Raw genomic sequence first — 19,436 nt, forward strand, 5'->3', positions numbered from 1 at the left:
AATTAATTTTGTTTTGTTTTTATTTACCAAAGGAAAATACTAGGTATGACAAAAAAGTAACAACAAATAAATATAGAAAAAAATTTTAATACTCAAAAGTTTTTCCACCATCTCCAAGGAACATATTTAAATGATAGGTTTTTCTTTTCGATGATAATATCCACACAAGGACACACTAAACGATCAAAGTCAATGGCAATTCATAAGCTAAGAAAATCTTTTTTTATTGAGTTTCAAAATATTTTAAATAAAAGTAAGAAAAATTGTGAATAACTATAAAAACATAATATCAAATTGAAGGATGAAAATTAAGTTTACCATAATTAACAGTTTTATGTTTTAATTATTTTACTTTTTGCTCTGGTAATGAATATAAACGTAGCACTTGTGTATTACATGCTCAAACTTATGCCTTTTTGCATAAGTGTAGCGCTTGTTCATACAGAAAACGGTCGCAGAGTACAGGGTTATTGAAAAATGTCGAAAAATGGAAATATTTGTGCATTCCCGCATCTATACATTATTTGTAATTTATATACATTTTTTACAAAGTTGTTTGATATAAAAATATAAGAATTAACTATATCGAGGACAATTGCTGACACTGATTATCTGCATTTTTCGCGATGTACATAATTTTAGTTTGTACAAAGTTATCAATGATGTTAACCAGATATATGTCTTACGAAATTATTATTTACGACAGACTTATCATAGTAAGGCATTTATATTCAAACGAAGTTTTCTTTACATACGCAATCATACAAAATTGTACAAGTTGTTATAAATACAGATCGAAATATCTACAAAATGCTTAAAAAGTACATCGTTTTAACGTTATCAGAAGATGTAACGTTTGAAAAAAATTCACACGTTTAGGAGTAGTTTTCAAAAACTTGAGCATAGAAGACTAGTTTAGCTTTGCGTTTCTAAACTTTTGAAGTTCTTCCTGGTGAAAAAATTTTCCTTTTTTTTCTGTAAAGTAACTTTGTGTCGAAAAACGAAACTACAACCCAGTTAAACGTACAATTGAACTAAAAACAGTGTATTTTATACAAATTCAGTTTATAAAGTATTTACTGAATTGTTGACATCGATTCTGCACTTCATTCCCGGCAACGGCATGAAATACCATGATAATGAATTACAAACGAATCCAAAATAGTGTAACGATCATGGAAAATCGTAAAAAATTTTTTATCGCGAGGCATTTTAATAAACTACGAAAGAAATTAATTCGCCAGGAGCAAATATCTATTCGTTCGTAATGGCTTGGGTGTCGATGACCTCCAGCGGATCCGAGAGCACGAGATCGGTTTGCTCGTTCTCGGATTTATGGAAGGAGATGATGATTTTCTCGTCGTTCGATGACTGCTCGCTGTCCGACGAGCCTTCCTGCGTCGACGTGGCTGCCTCCTGGAGCAATGAAGACAAACAACTCACGTTTTTTTTCTTTTTCAATTGATAGAGCAGTTACTCCTCTATACGCTGAAGTAGCAGAAGAGAAGAGGAAGAGAGAGAGAGAGCAGTTTTTTTTTAGTTTTCGTCTTTCCTCTTTTTGTTATTTGATTTTTTTGTTCGTTTTAGTTTTTATGTACTATACAATTGTGACCAGTGGAAGGGTACCCAGTGATTGAACTAACTGTATTGTCTATATTGGAAAATAAAAATTTCGTTTGGTTAATGAATGGACTACTATTTTTTCTATATTATACAAATAATCAAAAGGTAAACTAAGATTTCACACTATTTTTAATTAATATTTAACAGATGCGTTTACTATAACAATTGAATGTTGTTTTATGAGTATGAATCGTTAACTGGACGTGAATGTAACAGGACACCAAAATTACGATAATGTTAAATTGAAAAAAAAAAGAAAAAAAACTGTACTAACGACTTTGATAAATCAATGAAAATATGAATGTTTTTCATGATTGCTCAATACATTTAAAACATATTGTTTTAATACGTCGTAAAAGTATACATATACTTTTTTGGTAGTCTGCAAAGCATAAAACATAAAAGTGTCAAAACTTATCGTAATCTTAAAAATCCCAATGGTTATACCCAAAAATAACTTCTGTAATTCAATCATTAACTGGGTAAATCCTTCATTATTGTGGTACTACTTCTTCATAATCATAAACATGCGTTGTACAACATGTTAGTTTGAAAAATCAAATATCTTACAAAAATCGGACGATCGATCGGCTAAAAAAGCAATACAAAGAAAAACGATACACATTTTCAATGCAACAGCTTGTTTCTTCTTTTTTTCGGATATCATGGAATGACGTAATAAAAAAAAAAAAAAAAAAAAAAAAAAAAAAATCAAATCCGTAATGAGCAGAAAACAGCCAAGTGCGCGCAACATCCATTGAATTGAAACGTGTTCCATCAAAAAGAAAAAACTAGTATTGCCAACAAAAAAAAAAAAAAAAAAAAAAAAAACATCGAAAATCACATGATTCAACCACATGTAGAGGCATGATCGGCACTAACCGTGCTGCGCACTTTCGTGTGTGTTTTGATGTGCTTGGTGAGGTGATCCGAGCGCATGAACTTCTTCGTGCACTCCGGGCACTGGAAGCGCTTCTCACCGGTGTGGGTGCGCCTGTGTCGGTGCAATTCATCCGATCGGGTGAATTTTTTGCCACAGAGCACCCAACTGCAGGCGAACGGCCGTTCCCCCGTGTGCCACCTAAGATGGGCACGCAGGTGGGACGTTTTCCCGTAAACTTTGCTACATCCCGGTATGTGGCAAACGTGCTGCCTCTTACGAGACATGTCTCTCCTGAAAAACACCGTACAGAGGAGGCGTTGGAAAGGGTTAAAACTTTGCCGAACAATCATCTTACGTTTTAACGGTAAGAAAAATTCTTCAAGCCGGACAATTACCTGTCGCCGTCGGCGCAATTAGGACACGTACAAGCAACCCTACGCCTGTTCTGCTTGCCCGTTTCGTCGCCGGCACCACCGCCGCCAGTCACAGTCACGTGTTGCGTCTGCTGTTGCGACTGTTGCTGCGACTGTTGGACCTGACCCTGCTGGACCTGGCCCTGCTGAGCAGCGATGGTGGCCGTAGCTCCGTTCGCCTGGATCCACGGCCTAACGACCGTCTGGGCGACCTCGACACATCGCATCCTTCATTGCCGCCGCCGAGTCCTGGAATCGTGCCCGATAATGTTCTTGCAAACGAGGCGTGGGACAACGCCCAGCAATCGTAACACGCCACGCGGGACGGAACCCTCGACTCACCCGAAATTTGGGTCGGCAGCGTTTTCGATGTGCACGGTCGACGCAGTTCCTCCGGGTTGCAGGGCCTGGACCGTCGCCCCCTGCATGGCCGAGATAACTTGAACGTTGCCGAGGCCGGGAATATTTTGCACTGGTATGGACTGAAGGAAGCCGTTTGTGGTATTGATACCAGTCGCCGGCTGAAGTTGCATCACTCCGCCCACATTTACTCCCCGTACCATGCCTCCCGCAACGGCCTGCTGGGCCGACAAGTTCGTCAGCGCCGAGGCTGGTATCAACGTTATCTGTTGACCTTGGGCATCTGTAGAAACCAAAACAGTTTGTGCAAGTTACGTGTCATGGGCTCATCAAATAACAGGTACACTGTGATCGACATTTTTCTACGGAAATTTTCAGATATACCGCCAAAGTACGCTCGGTAGAACAGCCCTACCCTAAGGGGTTTCAGAGCCTCTAGCGGCTGTTATGGAACTTGAGACACAAAAACAGCGGTCTGTTATCTCAAGTTCGAATGATGTATAACTACTTGCCATGGCAATTACATACATGTGATTTGGTAAAAGGTTCATACTTAAATTTAACATGGGATTGGTGAAAACTAATTTTGTAATGGTTGCTACTTAATACGTTGTCAGCTAATCGATACCGCTATCATACCAAAAAAAACGTATTCGGAACAATCTTAGAAAAGATTTTAGAAAAGATTTACAAGCTGATATAATGTAGAATATCCGGAATTCCCCCAAGGTGTTTGATTCGAACTACTTGTATAATGGCCCATTGAGTTAGAACCCTATATGATTATGAGGTCCATCGTAAAATTATACCCTCGATTACGTCTTACACTGAAAATGGGTGTAAAATAGTTAGGGTAGCTATAGATGGTGAAACTTTTAGCTATCAGGGCTTTAATACCTAGACAAAAGACGTAGATTATGTCTAACGCAGTTTAATTTTTAAAAACATTATTTTCGCAACATCAAGATTAGTGAGTATTTCAATAAAACTGTTTCGTACGTTTCCCATTTTAAGCCCATGTTAAAAATGACATCAAAGGGTAAACAACGTGAATTTTTTTTTCTCGAAAACTATAAACGCGATTATGTTTAACTTTAGCTTGTATATCAATTAAGTATTTAACAGTAGTTTTCGTCGGATAAGTGCCATCGTTTCCAGAGCTATTCTTTTCTGAGCGAGTTTTTGTAATTACATTTGTAACTCTACCTGTACACACACTTGTAAATACATTTAGAATTCCACCTGGAATTACTTATGGGGTTTTGGTTTGGAGAAGCCATCAGTAATTACAAATAGAATTCCATGTGGTATTACAAGTAACAATTAAATTTCATTTATTTGAGCGGCAAAAAAATCAAACTTGATTATTACTTGTAATACTACTTGGAATTAGTGATGGCTTCTCCAAACCAAAACCCCGTGAGTAAATCTAAGTGGAATTGCAAATGTATTAACAAGTGAGTGTACAGATAGAGTTACAAATGTATAGTTACAAAAAACTGCTCAGAAGGGTTTTGCAGCCCGAAAGGCGTAAAGTAGCCGCGATGCAAAGGCGCTTATATGGCGGATCCTATTTTTTCTACCAAGAGCATACAAACCTCTCAAAAACGCCCGAGGTAGGAAATAGTAGTTTTTGTACCTGGTGGCACATGTCCCCAGGGCAAGCACAAAGAATTCCGGTGCTTGCCCTGGTTGGTTGTGCACCAGGTGCGAACTCCTTTCATTTTTCCTACCGAGGACACACCTAACCCTGAAAGTAGCCCAAGGTAGGAAATAGCAGTTTTCCTACTTTAAGCATTTTTTAAAACATTTATTGGACGTTTAGTGCGCCCTTAGTAAGACAAATAGAGTTTGCACCTGGTGAGCATCTAATTAGGGCAATCACAAGGTGTCCCTTGGGCCTGGTGCTTGCCCTGGCGATATGCACCACCAGGTAAGAAAACTTCCATTTCGTAGGATGAGGGTCATCGTCTCCAGGGCTATTTTGCGGCCCAAGGGACGTAAGGTAGCCGTGCGGTTGTTGTATGTTGGTGCCCGAGTTGCATATGTTTTTCTTATCGATGACGCAAAGTGTAATTTTCTTACAATGGGCTCAAAGCGCAATTGCTGCTTTGCGCCCGTGGGCACACTTTACGCATGGTAAATCACTTTGGGCCCTAGAGCAGAAAAGTAATTTGGGCCTGGTGGGTGCCAAAAACTTTTCTGCCTACGGGCACAAAGTATTTTTCTGCCCTAGGGCCCAAAGTGATTGACTGGGCGCAAAGTGTGCCCACGGGCAAAAAATTGCACTATGCGCCCTCGGTAAGAAAAACATCACACGCAACTCAGACACCAACATACAACAATCGTGCCCTTTAGGTGCTCATATTTGTACTTTGTGACCTAATGACGTAATGTACCATTTTCTACCTCGGACGTTTTTGAGAGGCTGGTGTGCCCTCGGTAGGAAAAGTAGGATTCGCCACACAAGCGCCATCGCTCCGTGGCTACACGACGTCCCTTGGGCCGCAAAATAGCCCCGAAGACGATGGCACTTATCCGACGAAAACTACCATTTCTTACCATGGGCACAAAGTGAAATTGCTACTTTCCGCCGTTGGGCCATATTTTACACCTTGGTAATCACTTTGGGCCCTAAGGCAGAAAAGTTTTTGGCACCCTCCAGGCCCAAAGTACTTTTCTGCCCTAGGGCCCAAAGTGCAACTGTAGCTTTGCGCCCTCGGGTCACACTTTGCGCCCTTGTAATCACTTTGGGCCCACGGGCAGAAAAGTTTTTTGTGCCCTCCGGACCCAAAATACTTTACTGCCCTAAGGCACAAAGTGATTTATTGGGCGCAAAGTGTGCCCACGGGCGCAAAATTACACTTTACGCCCTCGGTAAGAAAAACTTTATACGCGAATCAAGCACCAACCTCCAACAAGCCCGCCTTTCGGGCGCTCATATTTATACTTTGTGCCCTAGTAACGTTATCTACCATTTGCGCCCAGTAAATCACATTTGACCCTAGGGCAGAAAAGTAATTTGAGCCCGGAGGATGCAAAAACTTTGCTGCTCGTGGGCCCAAAGTGATTACAAGAGCGCAAAGTGTGGCCCGAGGGCACAGTGTGGCAGTTATATTTTGTGCCCATGGTATGGGCGTTCCCTCGGTAGGAAAAACAGTGTTCAGCACTCAAGTACCATCCATCTAGGGCTACCAAACGGTACCCGGGCTTGCTTCGCAGAACCCTCGGAACGTAAAATAGCCCCGAAGGTGACGATATTTTTCTGAGAAAAACTACCATTTTTTTGAAACCTTTCTTCAATGTAAAGTGAACTACGTATACAACAAGTTTGAGCTTGATTTATTCCTGAAAGCATTAGCTTTATGCGTCTTCTCGTTGTTTAAATGAGAATAGAGTTAATGATTAATATAAATTGATCAAAGTATGGTAATCGGTAAGATGGAAACTCCCAATGATATACTAAATACCCTTAAGTGTACTTGATGACATCCGATTAAGAATTGTGACCGCTTTTAAACAAGAATTCATGCGAGGAGTCTTTTTTACTTCATGCATTATTCAAAACTCATCGAATGATTACTTGTTATGCTGATTGGTTGACCAGCTTGCTGCATAGCTTGTCCCGTTGGTATGTGTATGACCTGGCCATTTGGAAGTTGTGCAGCTTCTAAGTTTGTCACTTTGATGTCACCGTCTTGCACTTCTTGCTGCGGCCTCAAAGTAGTAATTGTTTGTATATCAACTTTCTGACCATCCTTCGTCGTCAACACATTTGCATTGCCAGTTCTACCAAGGGCACTAATTCCTACAACCTAATAAATTTTTTCCCGTTAAAAAAAAATCGTATATAGGATTATTCGATAAAAAAGGATGCAACATCGTCACCTGGACGTTATTTGGAGTACCGCCACTGGTACTCCACGTCGACACCGTTGGCGTGGACGTAGATGCCGACGCTTGCTGCGCTTGCTGCTGGGCAGCAACTTGTTGAGCTACTTGTTGTTGGGCAGCTTGTTGTTGAGCAGCCACTTGCTGAGCGACATGCTGAGCTACTTGTTGGCCTTGTAACGACTGAAAAGAAACAAATTATAATTTTATACATTTTTTATGAGAAAAAAAAAAAAAAACGAGTGACACGAGTATCGCTGAGATTTTATACCTGAAGGCTTTGCAACTGTGACAAATTTGCTATTTGAACTTGTTGTATTTGACCATTCGGTGTTATTATCTGGGCAACTTGTGGAATTTGCTGGAAAAAAAAATAAAAATAATAACTCGTCAAGTATTTTACGCAAAAGTAGATACACGAAAGTATAATCAAAAAATGTTCAATGTACCTGTGTTATCTGTGGTATCATCTGAGCGGTAGGCATGTTAATAACATTAGACAACGACTGCACGGGAAAGTGAACCGTCTGGTAAACTGTCTGCCCATTACTAGCCGTAACTGGAATCTGCACAGGCACAGTTTGCTGCAACTGTTGCATGGGAAACTGCATAGGACGCACTTGTACACTTTGTCCCGTAGGTAACTGTACCGTTTGTCCACCGATATTCTGTATAATTGACGTTGGAAACACATTGGGCGACCTTATCAGACTAACAGGATGCGGATTGATGAGGGTCTGGCCGTTGGCCAACTGTATTTGCTGCCCTGCAGCCAACTGTAATTGTTGGCCATTGGCAGTGGCGAATTGCATGGTTGGCTGGGCTTGCTGATGCGCAGCCGAGGCTGATGGTATAAAGAGAGCCTCCTGGCCGTCTATGTTGACGGTCTGCATCTGCGGTATGACGCTATAGCTCAGTTGAGCCTGTTGGGCTTGCTGGACCTGCTGATTCTGGCCTTGCTGCTGTACTTGCGCTTGCTGCGCCTGCACTTGCTGCTGGGTTTGCTGTTGCAAGGCTGCAGCTTGAGCTTGACTGCTAACTATCTGAGCACCCTGTATTAACAGGTCAAAAAAATGGGGTCACAAATTATGATTATTTTCCACTCTGTTATTTATGAATTAACTAGAATCCGTTGTACGAAAGAAGATTAGATGCATTTTGTCGCAACCAATACCTTTGTATCATTTTCTATAAATTCTTTGTATAGCACTTCCGACTTATACCACACTTTACGTTCATAAACGATTTTGGTCACATTTGAATAAACAAACTTTTTAAAATACCGTTTCTTGCTCGTTTTGAAAATCATATTTACTTGTAAGTAAAAAAATTTTTTCTCAGTTTCGATTTATTGATAAACACACATTTTCACGTGTAATTGTTTTACTTGATTAAAATCGAAAATAACATTCCAATAACTAAACGTACGTGTATTCTCTGAAACGTAATTCAAACGCAACTATAAGAACCTTTAAAGATTAATATACTAGTAAGTCAGCGACCTTGTTATCTTAAGCAGATGAAAATCAAAGTTTATCATTGGACCTTTTCAACTTTCACCTCTTTCAGTCGTTATTCTAACAAATAATCAAGTAATTGCTAGAAAAATGTATATTGTAAATATTTTGACTCACTAATAAATGATGTATTTTATATTGTTCTAAACGTAATTGTTATGAAAAAGTGAATAGACAACGAAATAGTTGAAAAACATGCTAAATTTTTATTACCAATTATCAAAAACTATTGCTATGAAGTTTGTAGATGGTTTTTTCATGTTAATGAATCTTCGGTAATAAATAACGCTTACGCATCATTGACTAATAATAATATACTAACGAATTCGGAACAGCTAGAGCATTGTTGGCTATAGGCGCAACTTAGTCACGTAAAACAAGTTAAACACTGTTGCTTATGACGACTATACGTCGCTGTGCAATATTCTAAGAATTACTGCACCAATAAAATGACTAACACAGTTTGATTAAGTTTCAACTAGTATTTAGATATCAATACGCTACCAGTTTACAGTGCCACTAGCACAGCAATTTTCATATTTTCCCCCTCCTGAGGTTTCGAAACTGGTCGGGGTGAAGTTTTAACTCCACAAAATTTTTTTATCGACCGTCCGGGTCTGATATCAAAGGTAAATTTATCGAGTCTGAAGTTTCGAGCACTTACCCAGAGCATTTAAGGACTAAAAACTTCTATGATACCATTGAAATAATTGCAAAAGAACTAACAAACGTGAAAACATCATTGAAAAAATTATTCTTTTACTTTTAGACTGGAAAGACTAGACAAATGTCATTGTAGTCGTTATATTTGTTATTTTAGCTCCTTAAAAACCCTCTGGGCGAGCGACTGAAATTTTCAACCCACATTTATTATCTTTTATAGCCCTTGGGTTCAAGACAGGGCTTCCGTTTTATTAAATTTGCAATACCAACCAAATAATTAAGCTCACCTGAAGAAACTGCTGCGGTATTCCCTGCATAGATATCGTCTGTGCCCTTTGAACATCCTGTTGTTGCTGTTGTTGCTGTTGCTGCTGGATTGGCATGAAATTCTGTAGCTGTTGCAACGTAAGAACAGTAGGCTGCTGTTGTTGTTGAGCATCTTGCTGCTGCTGCTGTTGCTGCTGTTGAAGCTGTTGGAGTACATTGGCGTTCAGAAAGCGTATTTGCGTGGGAATTCCCTGCTGGAGCTCAATGTGTTGCTGTTGTTGCTGCTGCTGCTGTTCAACAATTTCTTGCTGTTGTTGTTGTTGTTGTTGCTGCTGCTGCTGCTGCTGCTGCTGCTGTTGTTGTTGTTGTTGTTGTTGCTGTTGAGCTTGCGCTTGAGCTTGTGCTTGGGCTTGCTCGTTCTCATCTATCTCCTCCTGCGAAATCAAGTCAACATCAAGGTATCGTTAACGATGACTAACATCAGAAAGACATCAGAGTAAAAACTAGTTTGTGCGAGTGTGATTAAAATCCTTTGTGACCAGAATAAAGTGGGATTGTGAAAAAACTTATTTGCTTTATTGTAAAGAATTGGTAGCCGTGTGTAACGTGATTGAAGTAATGAAAATCCCTGTACCATGTTGATAGTGGTGAAAAAAAATGTCAATATTATTTCAAAAGCAATGATTTCGAAACATGTTTGTTATTAATTGTTTTTGTGCATAATAGAAATGAAAATTGCAGTAGAGAAATTTACAAAATGAGTAAAGTACGGAAGAAAGCCAGTACTTTTTTTAGTGAACTAAGTGATAGTATGTTCCGTTTATTTACAATCGCATTTACTAGATATCTATGTTTAGTATGAAATGAGAAGATTAGAGCATGATAGTAGTTTTAAAGCGACCAAACACCCAAAAGCGTACACGAAAGTTTTCCCAAGCTATTAAAAGTTCTCGTAACTTTTATCATATTGACCTGCGTAAGAGTTCGGCCGTCAAGGTTTCGCTTCATTTTGATGTGTTTGCTCAAAATACACGATATTCTCTATACGGAAATTTTTTATTAGCTATCTTTCTCTCTCTCTCTTTCTTTCACTTCAAAGTAGAATCTCTTATGAGTCCTTACAGAGTAAATATTTGGAAGGGGGCACTATCCTGTGAATAAAATTTTACTGTTTCATTAAGATTCATTGAAAAAAAATCAATGTAATTACTGGAAAAAAAAAAAAAAAAAAAATATCTATATATTTTTATCTCAAAAAAAACCAAGCAAAAGCTTCATCAAGGATATCAAGCTTCAAAACGAAAACAACAGCTCATTACAGAGGAGAAACAACTTTTGAATTGTAGCACATTATCCAGTATCTCGTTTCATTTCTTGAAAAATAAAGTATAGGGGACCGATCACATTTCACGCAGAGCTATACATGTATACATGTATACACCTACACGATCCGGCTTCGCATCATTAGAGAAACGGCATCGTAAAAGCATGTTACGAATCAGCCACACGAGATCCTCTTAAAACGTTTGGCCGATGTCCGGACAAGGAGATGCTTTTACAACGCCCCTATAAATCGTTTGGCCATATACCTGCTCTCATTTGATGCTGATTTCGAAACGATTCATGCATTTTATTTAAAACTTTTTAAAATTTAGCATTCCAATATACCCGTGTCTACCATTAAAAAGAGGAACAATCAATTAGCGTTACAATTTTTTTGAAATCGGTATTTCATTAATCTTTGGCAGATTTGGTGGTTGACTGTAGATAGGTGAAGTAATAATATATTTCGAAAATTTTCATGCAACCGGATAATGTAAGTTTTAATGATAAGGTTACTTTTTTAATGGTGACCAATGACCAACGTCCAGATCTTGGTACGTTTTCGAAATACGCTCTAATACAGCAAAAATCAAAATCAAAATTTAAATGATTATAGTTATAGAGTTTTGCGTATAAAATGTCCGATAACAGCATTGATGCTAAATAGTCATAAAGACTGTTAAAAAACTCAAGTGTTGTCTACTATTATTTATCAAAGTAACAAAAAAAAAAAAACAAGAAAAAAAGGCACATTACAATTTTACATCCCTTTCGTTAGTCAGAGATTTTTGTGCCTGATGAGGGCTGGGACGTTGTCTAAACGGCCAACACGTTGTTTTTTTCTTAAATAAATATAAAATATGAAAGTACCACCAATGGACGTTGTTTTCAAAAAAAGGCACGATTAATCCACCAAAAACATCGATTTTGTATTAAACAATTGATTCTGAGCATCTATCACACTGCCTCGAAGACTCAAAGCCCTTCTTTTTAAGAACACACAGGACAAACACTACAAATCTTCCCATCCAATAACGATTTCCGAAAGAGTGCGAATCAATTTTTAAAGGTATAAGTACCAATAGGTACAGGTACTCAAGTTACCGAACACCCATCTTCATGGGGGGAGGAGGGCCCAAATATCATCTTGAAGCATAGAGAAACACGAGATACCTTCCCCCGAACGTTACACATACCCGCCCAGTCTACTGTGGCCCCCTCCTGCCCCACCACATCTCCTCTTCCTCCTCCCTCTTCCTTTTACTCTATGTGTATTAACACACTCTACAACACACTGCACCTCCACTTTGGCCGCACGAAATCCCGCCTCGAAGGAAAAGTCCACGTGCTCCGAAGCCGATGTGCCGTACTCGCGCGCTTTAACTCACCCGGACTTCTCTTTCTCGCTCTCTCCTCCGTCTCTTTTGACGCGTACGTATAGGTTGGTAGGTAAAGCTCACCGAGGCCGAGGGAGAGTCCTACGTAGCAAGTGCGCGCGCCGTGATACGAGCACCGCCTCTTCTCTCTTTTTCTCGACGCCCCGTGTATCCGCATGTGTAGCACCGTGTAAATCTCACTTAAGTACACGTTGTCACACTGCAGTGTCTTATTTTACGGGTAAGTATAGAGTTTGGATCATCGTATCATGGATATTTTTTTGTTCTTTGAAGATACATTGTAGGTTATTTTACAGACCACGGTCAAAGTCATTGGTTGATTAGGATTCGAGTGCCACGACGAGATAAGGGTACGCTGGCCGACTGGCTCCTGTCGTTGAACTACGGACTCAATGATAGGGGGATCCCATAAGTGAGGTTCTTTGTGTTAAAGTATAGGTTTAGCGAGGGGGGTTACTGTATTATCATGACTATCATTACCATCGAAGATTTGTTGTAAGCCAGTTGCAAGAATAGCGATTGTTAATGGAATTTCATGGATAATGTCATTTAAATAATCAGTTTTTCCCATCGACTCATGTTTTTTTCATGTCAAATAAAAAAGATCAAAGATCAAGGGTACGAGAAATTTGCACAGTAACTTCAATTTCTAATCTTCCGCTCAAGTGTGCGCTGCAGATACGTAAAAAAAAAAAAAAAAAAAAAAAAAAAAACACACAAGGGGTGGATCCCCAGTTATTCTCGTCCCCTTGCAAACATCCGCATGGGGCTAAGCCCCACATCCCATGTGCCCGCATACCTACAGCACGCGAGAAAAGGAATATGCCTACCCACATCCGAGCGAGTGAAAATAAAATATAACAAAGGCGAAAATAAGGGGTCGACTATAACACATATGCGTAGATGGGTGACCGTGACTATATGTGGTACCTTCTGTAGGTATTGCAGTACCTATACCCAAGCAGACTCGTCCTTTCGTTCTGTATGGATATAGGCACAATGTGCGTGCATATTCTCCTTCTCTATCCTGACAACCCGCCCACTTGGAACAATAACGAGCGTAGGACCCCCCTTCGGTTGGCTTGTATTGCCTCTTTGCAACTGTTCGCCCCCTCCCCCTTCATAGCATCCTCCCAAAAATAATCCGAACGCGGTTGCTGTTAGTTCCAACAGATTTTTCTTTTTTTTTTTTTCTCTGAACGTAAGCACTTAGCCTTTGTACAATATACACATTGATGAAGTTTTTTGTACTTCCCACCATGAGAACAAAAAAAAGTAAGTTACAAGTACTCAGAATTGCTGGAACTACTTTTACGAACCGAATAATGTCCTTATTTCAATTCATTCAAACATGGTACAAAATACCACTGTGCTACGAAACCAAAGCTTCACAGAAAAGCACGATGCAGTCATTATCAGCAGCAGCAATAGCACGTGTTTTCCAAAGCAGTAAGGCCGGCCGGCACCCACCTCTCAAAAAAGGGAGGTACCCGCGAGAGTTCACGAAGCCCCCAGCAGCAGCAGCAGTAACCACACACGAGAGGAACGGCCTACGCGTCGCGTGCTCTCCTAAAAAGGGGGATGAAGCCGCGCTTTCGCGCTACTGCTGATCTGCCCGGCGCGCTGCAACCCGCCCACTCGAAAACTCCCTTTTCTCTCTTGCTTGCAGGCTCGCAGGGGAGGAGCACAAGTATAACATATACGTAAATTGCATGTGTATATTCGAGCTTGAGATAACGGGACTCTATAGCTCGGGTGAGTGTAGCGGTAGTCCTCGAAATACAGAGAGGTTCTAGCCTCCACCTACTCGTTTTGAGAGAAAGAGATAAGAGTATGTAGGCAGGAGACCCTTGGTGATGAGACTCCACCTATTATTACATGCAAACAGAAGAGAGAGATGACGTCTTGCTGCCAATGTTATGTTCTGCACGTGGCTTCAAAAGCCCACCTACGTTCAATAAGCACGCGATCATGTGTGACATACGTTTATACTGTAATATGACTATTACATACAGTGTGTTAATAGCATATCAGATATCTAGATGTATCTATATAATGGTATTATGTGGGAGAGCCCTACTCCCCTCCCAGCTCTCCTGCTTACAAATGCGCGGTGGTGAGTTTTGTCTCTTGGGGCTTGAGTCGTGTGTATAGCCAGTCAATTTGAGCTTGCAATGCATAATATGGGATCGGTCAAGAGCACATTCACATGCACGTGTGTAAGAATCGACTCTTTTTCTCTCTCTGTGTCTTTCTCTTTCTGTTATCCGTTTGTGTGCTGTAATAAGTGAAATGCGAGATTCGCTACAGTACCCAAGTATTTGTAAGACGCGCACACAACAGGTTTATTGAGCTCCAACTTTTTATGTGGTAATGATAAATGACACTTACTTTTTCTTATTCTTATGTTAGTCGATTTGCCGTGTTCTATGATGCGGCTTTTTTGCATCAGAATAAATAAAAATCAAGAGAATGAGATTTATCCCTGGCCAGGATTAACAGATTATTCATGTGGAAATCGCGTGCCTGATTTTTGATTGGAAACGTAGTGGGTGCAGTTGTGTTCAAGGGAATAACAAAGAGAGACAGGGGCCAGAGAACCCTTTGTATTGGTCGATTTGAAATGCGGTTTATTTATAGATTGATTGTTTTTCTTTTACTCTTGAGTTTTTTTTTAATATTTCAGAGATTTTTGCTCAAGACTGCACGATTTTTGTTATAATTGTTTCTTTAATTAATCAATTGTATATATTTTTAAAACAAATCACACGTGATGAGCATCTACAACAGAAATTTTGTATGACTAATACAACTAAAAATTATGGTATGTGCTTCTAAAACCCCATCATAGATATATTAAGCTTTTTAACTATGTCATTAATTATATCTGATGAAAATAGTATTTCATAACACATGTAAACTGCTACGCTTACAATATGTCCTTATGCATAAAAAAATGATGAACAACAATTGAAACCTTACCTTGTCAGTCACTTTTGCTTGGACTTGGTCCATTTCATTTAATCGTCCTTAAATCTCGGCAGTTGGCCCAAAATTATTTCAAAACGCAATCCTGAGAAAGTACTTTGGAAGCCACACTCCAGCTCTACCAATACAGGTATGTTATGAGAACAGTATCCTGCATCCACACGTACACGTCTTGACTGCATTAAGCTTTGACTTCTGCTCCCACATAATTTTTTTCCCCACACAAGGTTTGGCAGACTCTTTTCAATCAAATAATTTGTCCTTGACACTGCAGTTTGAACAAAAAGACACACCTAGGGCACTACTCCACGTAACAACTGTGAATCAAAAATAAATGATTGCCTGTAGTACAGCAATGTATTTTCTTAACACGTATACAGGTATGAACAAGAGAAAAAGCGATAATTATCAGAACGGTGTATGTATATATAAACACACATTCACCAAACAAAAACAGAGGGAGATAATGACTATTAAGTCCCGATAAATTTGACACTTGAGAAGTAGCCAGTAGAATAAACGCAAGAGAAAGAAAAGAGACCGTGCGAGAGCGACCACACGCACAGAATAGGTGTGTCGTTTACGAGGCGAGGGACGCCTTTTCTCTTGACGGTGTGACGCCTTTTCAGCCCCGCGCTACGAAACATGCACACTAACGCATTAAGACCCATACACACGATAAATGTGGTAGAGGTGACATGTTTGTGACGCGTCACTTTACATCTTTTATATTTTTCAGAGCAAATAATTCAGTTTTCAATGGTATAATGATTTGTAATGATTTTCTTGACAGTAGAAATTACTGTTTAGAAACTTACGTTACACAATCTAATGGGATTTTATAAAAATACACAACTTGTGACTATCACGTGATACGCAACGCACCTAGTGTATACAAGTTCGTTCGACTTCGCAAGTGTAGCATAATGTGTCTAGCTTGTAGCTTGTGGCTTTTGCCAAGAGTCTGTGTTTTCCACGAGCAAACAATTTTCCAGAAATAACTATAACATCATTTGACTGTTCGATTAGGATTGCACTTAATTAGGAAAAGAAAACAAATCTCACTAAAACTTGCACTGACAAACGATAACGTGAACAAAGAGCGGCATAACCTTAAAAACACCACACGTAGATTATACACCTCATGGCTACGAAAAGACAAATGTTAAAAAAATCTCTTCACCGATTCCACCACCACAGCGATTTCTCTTTCCTTTCCCTCGCAATCAAAGGCCACAAAATACGTATACTTGTGTATGATACAGCGACAGACATCTTTTCTCCTTTTCTTGAGCATAATAAAATGAGCAAAAAAACGTCAAAAGTCGCAACACCGAAGGCCGAGTACCCGAGAATTTTTTTTTCATCTTGTCTCTTTCTATTCCATTCGCTTGTGGCTTCAGTTTTCGTTCTCTCTCACTCTCTCTCTCTTTCACACACACACAAACACATACACACGCGCACGTTTAACAAGCAGTGTAGATATACGTCAGAACATAATATAGTATAGGTGTATGATTAATGTCTGCATACCCATGTCCTACACCTCACTACAGAATAAGAAAAAAAAATTATTCACGCAAGAGCAAAAATTCACCAAACGCACTATTTAGAAAAAAAGGCGGGAGTACAGAAAGTTATAGAAATTGTTTGCAAAAATATCGCAATGTGTACAATATAAGTGTTTATTGGTTTAACCTCTACCGTTAACTCTTTTAAATTTCTTAACTCACAAATACTAAAACCCTCGTCAAGTTTTATCCCGAGAAAGAAAACGTGATAAAACATGTACGGACTTTAGTGTGCGGTTAGTTGGACAGCATGTGTTGCAGGCTGGCACAATTCTCTCTCTCCGGGGACACGCAGTTTTATACACACACCTATTTTCAGCTTACCTACACGCCCTGATGAACTAAACGCCCTCCTCTATATCTTCTCTCCTCACACGCAGCAACACACTCGCTCACAGCTCACAGTAATCATATTTACTCAAGTATGTTTAAATCGCAGATAACTATACGTCTAAATCAACTGCCAGTGCGGCAATATACGTTTTCCTCGTAAAAATGTGAGTAGCGCGTTCCTACACTTTCGCTCAATGCACACAAACCAAATTGTTAATGAGGACTATATCTATATGATGATACAATACACTCTTCCGAGAAAGACAAAGAGGGAGATAGCAGGATGCAGCTCTCCTCGACTCGTGACTTTCATGGGAATCGTGAGTCGCGACTATAAGTGACCCCTACCCTCATACTCGCTGTGTGCAGTAATCTAAAACAGCGCCACCTGAACGGCAAGAAAAGTCAATGCTGGATAACATAAATACAAAGTCTCTTATATTACGCTAGCTTTGTTAATTATTTTGTATAGTTTTAATGAATTTTCGATACTTGTAGGATGGATTTTCAGTGTTAAAAATTCATATTTATTGTTATAAACAGAAAATAGTTTTTGTTTCATTAAGTTTTTTTTATTATTTTTTTTAACTATAAAATATAATAGCTGGTATCTCTTTCAAACAAATTGTTGACCCTGGTTATCAATACTCAAAAGTATAAAAAATGCATTAATACTACAAAAAACCATTAACAAAGTTTTCAGCCAATAATAGGCTGTGTAATCGTGTAATCCAGCACCGCTTCTTCTTGCTGTGCGTTTATTCTTAACGAATAACACACGCACGTAAGAACACGTTTCGTTTCGAGCCGCGTACGCATCACACTCACACACTCTGATACGCCCATCGTTCGTCGATTCGTGCATCCGTCCAGTCTCTGCTTACTACGGAATATTGCTAATTCGCAATTTTCAGCCGATGTAGCCACAGTATCATGTATATACATATGTATATACACGTTCAACGCCAACCATGCGCAACTTACTCATCGCAAGTACAGTGCAATGAGTACATCTGTGCGTGCCTGGAAGTATACGTAGGTATTTTTAATCTACATACACATCACTTTCGAGCTCTCCGTAAATATACCACGCGCTCGAGACTTTCGAATGCTTAAGGATGACTTTCCAAACTTATAACCTCACTTTACATGCACGTCTAAATCAACACGTGAGGTTTTTGAAACCATATATGTATATAGTCAAAATTTTTTTGTAATTTTACCACATCAGATTATAGGAAATAATACGACATGTGTACATATATATTTACTAGCCAATACTAAATGTCACATTATTTTCAAAGCTGGTAGCAAAAATACTAAAAAACCGTTACTGTGCATGGTAAAACAGAATAAAATTTACAAAGTGGAAAGGTTGTGTACTAATCAATAGATCAACTCACCTTAATCTTCCTCATTTATTCTTCCTAACCTTGAACTACACTTTCATACTTTCCTCCCGCACATATACCGAACCTTAGCAGTTGTACGAAGACACCACTCAGTTGTTACAAAATAAAACCAGCTGATCACAGTTTGTGTCTTTTTACCTATACCTGCATAATACTTAACACTCGTACTCGTTTTGATGATGCAGTACACTCGCTCACTTCATTTAACTCCGAAAATATAGGGACTAGACTAGTTGGAGGTGACTCGACGCCTCAACTTTAACTATACTTTGGACCATGCTATGCCATGGTGGTAGGTACGCAAAAGAAATATATGCATAGGAAAAAGAAATCGTTTCTGTGTATATTTCCGTAACGGTGAGAAGGAAAGGGAGATGGAGATAAGCTGGGGCGGGCGTCACCTTTCCGACGCTCTATTGGCTATGCCAGTCCCCCTACCGATTTTCCTCGGAAAGAGAGAGAGAGAGAGAGAGAGAGAAAGAGAGAGAGTTACATGAAACATAATAGTGTGTTCGAGCAGCCCTCCTTCCCGCCCCCCTTGGCTCTGGTTGTGCACGTATACGTGCAACAGTGTTAGAATATACCTATATATACATGCTAGTAGTGCGATGTGGGGCCAGGGCCATCCCCCAAGCCATACTTGTACACGTTACACATGTACGTAATATAGTTTGCAGGAGGCAACGATGACGACCACGACGGCTACGTCGCGTCGTACTGGTTTATAAAATCTTGTGGGCCTAGCCGGACTCTTGATTGGATCTAGCCCCTTTTTCTCGTCACCACGTGCTTTTT

At 39.5% G+C, this 19,436-nt stretch overlaps 1 protein-coding gene across 9 annotated transcripts; it reads right to left on the bottom strand.

Moving 5' to 3' along the window:
- Positions 1–71: 71 nt before the first annotated feature.
- LOC106638911 (uncharacterized) lies at positions 72–18,967 on the bottom strand. 9 transcript variants are annotated; one of them, XM_089594949.1, is made up of 12 exons: positions 18,633–18,967; positions 15,320–15,642; positions 10,590–10,768; positions 9,638–10,051; positions 7,620–8,222; positions 7,442–7,531; positions 7,168–7,353; positions 6,863–7,094; positions 3,262–3,562; positions 2,902–3,147; positions 2,506–2,797; positions 72–1,416 (listed from the first exon to the last, which is right to left on the bottom strand). In XM_089594949.1, the coding sequence occupies exons 3-12, from the start codon at positions 10,623–10,625 to the stop codon at positions 1,255–1,257; spliced, it is 2,562 nt and encodes an 853-aa protein (XP_089451075.1). In that variant the 5' UTR covers positions 10,626–10,768; positions 15,320–15,642; positions 18,633–18,967; the 3' UTR covers positions 72–1,254. The 9 variants fall into 9 exon arrangements, with proteins under 9 accessions (XP_089451075.1, XP_089451072.1, XP_089451073.1 ...); XM_089594946.1 differs by having other exon boundaries at positions 10,575–10,768; XM_089594947.1 differs by lacking the exon at positions 18,633–18,967 and adding an exon at positions 17,221–17,502 and having other exon boundaries at positions 10,575–10,768.
- Positions 18,968–19,436: the final 469 nt, after the last annotated feature.

Source organism: Copidosoma floridanum, unplaced genomic scaffold, assembly GCF_036245765.1.
Source record: "Copidosoma floridanum isolate Cflo_tuat_1 unplaced genomic scaffold, Cflo_Japanese_pri ptg000021l, whole genome shotgun sequence".
NCBI lineage: Eukaryota > Metazoa > Arthropoda > Insecta > Hymenoptera > Encyrtidae > Copidosoma > Copidosoma floridanum.

What these genes read in the sequence shown, in the direction of transcription:
- LOC106638911 (XM_089594946.1), bottom strand. Translation starts at nt 10,625, where the DNA reads ATGAAGCGAAACCTTGACGGCCGAACTCTTACGCAGGTCAATATGATA. An exon ending in TACCGCAGCAGTTTCTTCAG is followed by an intron (nt 8,223 to 9,637) that starts GTGAGCTTAATT and finishes CTGTTAATACAG; the next exon opens with GGTGCTCAGATAGTTAGCAG. An exon ending in ACACGAAAGTGCGCAGCACG is followed by an intron (nt 1,417 to 2,505) that starts GTTAGTGCCGAT and finishes TCATTGCTCCAG; the next exon opens with GAGGCAGCCACGTCGACGCA.